Source organism: Rattus norvegicus, chromosome 18, assembly GCF_021556685.1.
Source record: "Rattus norvegicus strain SHRSP/BbbUtx chromosome 18, alternate assembly SHRSP_T2T, whole genome shotgun sequence".
Taxonomy (NCBI): domain Eukaryota; kingdom Metazoa; phylum Chordata; class Mammalia; order Rodentia; family Muridae; genus Rattus; species Rattus norvegicus.
Window position 1 is genome coordinate 66,758,335 of NC_141551.1, and position 3,256 is coordinate 66,761,590.

General features: G+C 41.7%; 1 protein-coding gene across 1 annotated transcript; it reads right to left on the reverse strand.

The window, feature by feature from the left end:
* Window positions 1–736: 736 nt before the first annotated feature.
* On the reverse strand, window positions 737–2,346 carry LOC147999867 (uncharacterized). The gene is made up of 2 exons (XM_087593708.1): window positions 2,218–2,346; window positions 737–1,721 (listed from the first exon to the last, which is right to left on the reverse strand). Exons 1-2 carry the CDS (start codon window positions 2,344–2,346, stop codon window positions 1,032–1,034), a joined length of 819 nt encoding a protein of 272 aa, XP_087449834.1. The 3' UTR covers window positions 737–1,031.
* Window positions 2,347–3,256: the final 910 nt, after the last annotated feature.

A 3,256-nucleotide genomic window follows, 5' to 3' on the forward strand; every position in this document is an offset into this window, starting at 1 on the left:
CATAGAGGAAACAATTATTTAAATTTAGCATTTTTATAAATAAATGTGTGCAAATTTTCTGTGCATAAAATTTCTATTTTAATGTATGAATTTATGCACAGAGAAGTGCAGTGTTGTGAAACTTAGGAAAAATCTACTGGGCTGGGGATTTAGCTCAGTGGTAGAGCGCTTACCTAGGAAGCGCAAGGCCCTGGGTTCGGTCCCCAGCTCCAAAAAAAAAAAAAAAAAAAGGAAAAATCTACTAAAATCTAAATGCCTAATTTTGCTATATTTCAGATGAAACTTTTTAGTGACTTCCTACCTATGAACCAGCTGGCTCGCTTGCCTGTACAGAATTACGCTATTGGAGCTGTAGAACCAAGTTAAGGGTCTTATAACTTAAAAGCTCAGTCATATTAAAAATTTTAATACATTTAGTAAGTATGGGTTGGTTTTTTGTGAAAATTGGGATAACTATTGTACTAATAATGATCCGGATTACTATTCTCCAATTTGCATTCTTCTTGTGGGCATGCCTGAGACATGTCAGTGATATATGTTCAACTCAGCTAGTAAGGAAGAGGTAGTTTGGAGAAGTCAGTGTGGAAGTAAGGACAAGGTGATTGACAGGAACGATAACTAAAAGTGTACTTGTCATACACTAAATTACTTTTATGATTGACAGTGATTCTGTCAAAAGTGGCATTTATGCCTGGTTCCCATGGCCAAATGGAGATTATAACTTACATAAGGAGGATAAAGAGCACTTTTATTGTAGGCAGAAATTACAGTTGTAGGTTAAATGCAAGTGGCATTAGTTGTCAATTTAAGTGAACCAAGGTCCCATTAAAACAATAAGGAAAGTCATGACTGTTTTGTCTCCCAACTAATTTTCAGTTGTTGTAGCATCTGGTGCTATTGAGGCTTCCACAGTTAGAGGGTTTATTATTAACGTGGTGGCATCTTGATTCGAGCAGCTGTTGCAATAGTGACTTACGAGATCCAGATGGAGACCCAATGGCAGCCATGGTCATAACCACTTCCTTGATGGGTTATGCAGGAGTTGAAGTTTCCGTAGCACTGGCGGTGGTTGTGCTACTGGCGGTGGTTGTGGTACTGGCGGTGGTTGTGGTACTGGCAGTGGTTGTGGTACTGGCAGTGGTTGTGGTACTGGCGGTGGTTGTGCTACTGGCGGTGGTTGTGCTACTGGCGGTGGTTGTGGTACTGGCGGTGGTTGTGGTTTCACTTGACGCGGAAGTTGCCGTAGTTTCAGGTTGAGTCGAGTCGGCGTTTGTGGCTGGTGTTTCAGTGGACGCAGCAGAGGTTGTAGCTGTGCTTGTGGATACAAATGGAGTGGTGGTGGTGGTGGCTGTTGTGGTCACAGGTTGAGTTGAAGTCACAGCCATGGATGTTGTGACACTAGCTTCAGTGGGCGCTGCAGTGGATGTCCCTGAAGATTCAGTAGAAGTCGTGGTGGCTGTGGTGGCTGTAGTTTCAGGGGATGTTGTGGTGGTCGTCAACCCTGTGGAAGTGATGGCTGTTGTTTGAGAAGGACTAGAGGTTGTTTGAGGTGTAACTGTAGAGGCTTCAGTGTTTGGGGATACCTGGATAACAATGGGGTTTGTGCTTCTATTCACCAAGCTTAGTATGAGTACTCCGATCGCTGTTGTTAGCACAGAGGCTAAAAGGGAAGCCAGGAAGACTTCCCACAAACACCAGTCACCACGGCCATTTCCAGTCACCTATGTAAAGTATAATTAGAATATTAGTAATAAAGGAAACCGCTTATAATTTACCATCTCGTTTCTATTTCTTATAACTTATACCATTATTTGAATCACTAGGTTTCTGAACTTTAGTCATAAAAGTCCTGGTTATATCAAGGTGGGAAGTAATTCATCCTTTCTCAAATGTTAGAAAAGTCAAACCTCTTAAGACCTCTTTTCTAATTATATTTTCTTTTGATTTTTAAGAAACAGACTTTGTATTTTATGGCAGCTTTAGATTAACACAGAAGTGATGAGAAGATACACTGAAACTCTAAACACATTTTGCACCCAAATGAGTCCAGATTCTCCAATTATCAACACCCCCTAACCTGTTCTTTGTAAGCCTTGATCTCTAGCCTTCCCACCAACTTTCCGGTTTAAGTCCCCTCTCTTCCTTGCAGACTGAATACTGCTTTCCTCACTTCCAATCTGTCCCCTTTTACACACCCACAAACGAAGGCCCTCTTACGTATTTTCCTTTTCTGTGAAAAACAACATCTCCTTGTAGTTGTCTACACTCAGTGTCTGCATTTGCACATTCTTCCACACAGTGCAATGTGGTATCAGGTCTCGTCGTGCCACTGAAAATGTCACCCATTGTGCTCACACACTGAGATCTTAGTGACATGGACAAGCACTCTTCTGACTTAAACCTTTGGCAACAACTGCCACTGGGGACCATTCCTTCCCTTTTGGAACTGTCTATTTCTTTTGCTTCTGTGGTATTTCAGTCTCTTTGATTTCTTCCCAATTCCCCAGAATCTTCACCGTTTCTTTTGAAGGCTCAACACTCGTGCTCGGCCTTTATTGCTAATGGTCCCATGATTCATCTCTTCCGGTCTTGCTTTGGAGTTAGCAACTTTTTCTTTTTTTCCCATAGTTGCTCTCAGTTTCTATCACAATTATTACAATCAGCCACTGTGTGAAAGTCGTCGCTGTGTGGATGAAGGAGGCAATATTTCACAAAAATTTTATTCCCAAGTCAAATCACGGAAAATAAGATCTACATTTGCGTCTTCCAATTGGTTTCAATATTTTCATAAACTGAGTGTCTTTCAAGGTTATCTATGGTCCAGGCCTATCCTCCAGTCTTCAAGTGAACACAGATATCACTCCTTTGATGTCTCATAGATGCCTCCAATTCATATATAATAACATACTTCCAGTGAATCCTGACTAGCTTCGCTGTTCTCATCAAATTGACCTAGATCATCTATTCAGTTCCACTAGCTAGAGTGAGGGGGTCATTCCTGAAGCATACCAACATATTGCTAAGCCCTCTTACTTCATTCTGCTCTATTCCAATACTGTCCGCTTTCTCTCTATCTCTGCTGATACCCCTTAGTCCTAGTCTCCTTCCCTTCTGCTTGAGCTTGAGCGATGACCTTGGGTTACTTGGGCCTCTGCTCTGTTTCTTCAATGAACTTGTACCATGCTTACCTGTAAGTTAGAACGCTGGCATAGGCCAGTTTATCAGATGGAAATGTCATGTTTGCCCTTCACCTATC

Bases quoted from the DNA above. Each gene is read 5' to 3' on its own strand.
- LOC147999867 (XM_087593708.1), bottom strand. From the start codon at position 2,346: ATGGGTGACATTTTCAGTGGCACGACGAGACCTGATACCACATTGCAC. The intron at 1,722-2,217 runs GTAAGAGGGCCT...TACTTTACATAG, and splicing joins TTCACAGAAAAGGAAAATAC to GTGACTGGAAATGGCCGTGG.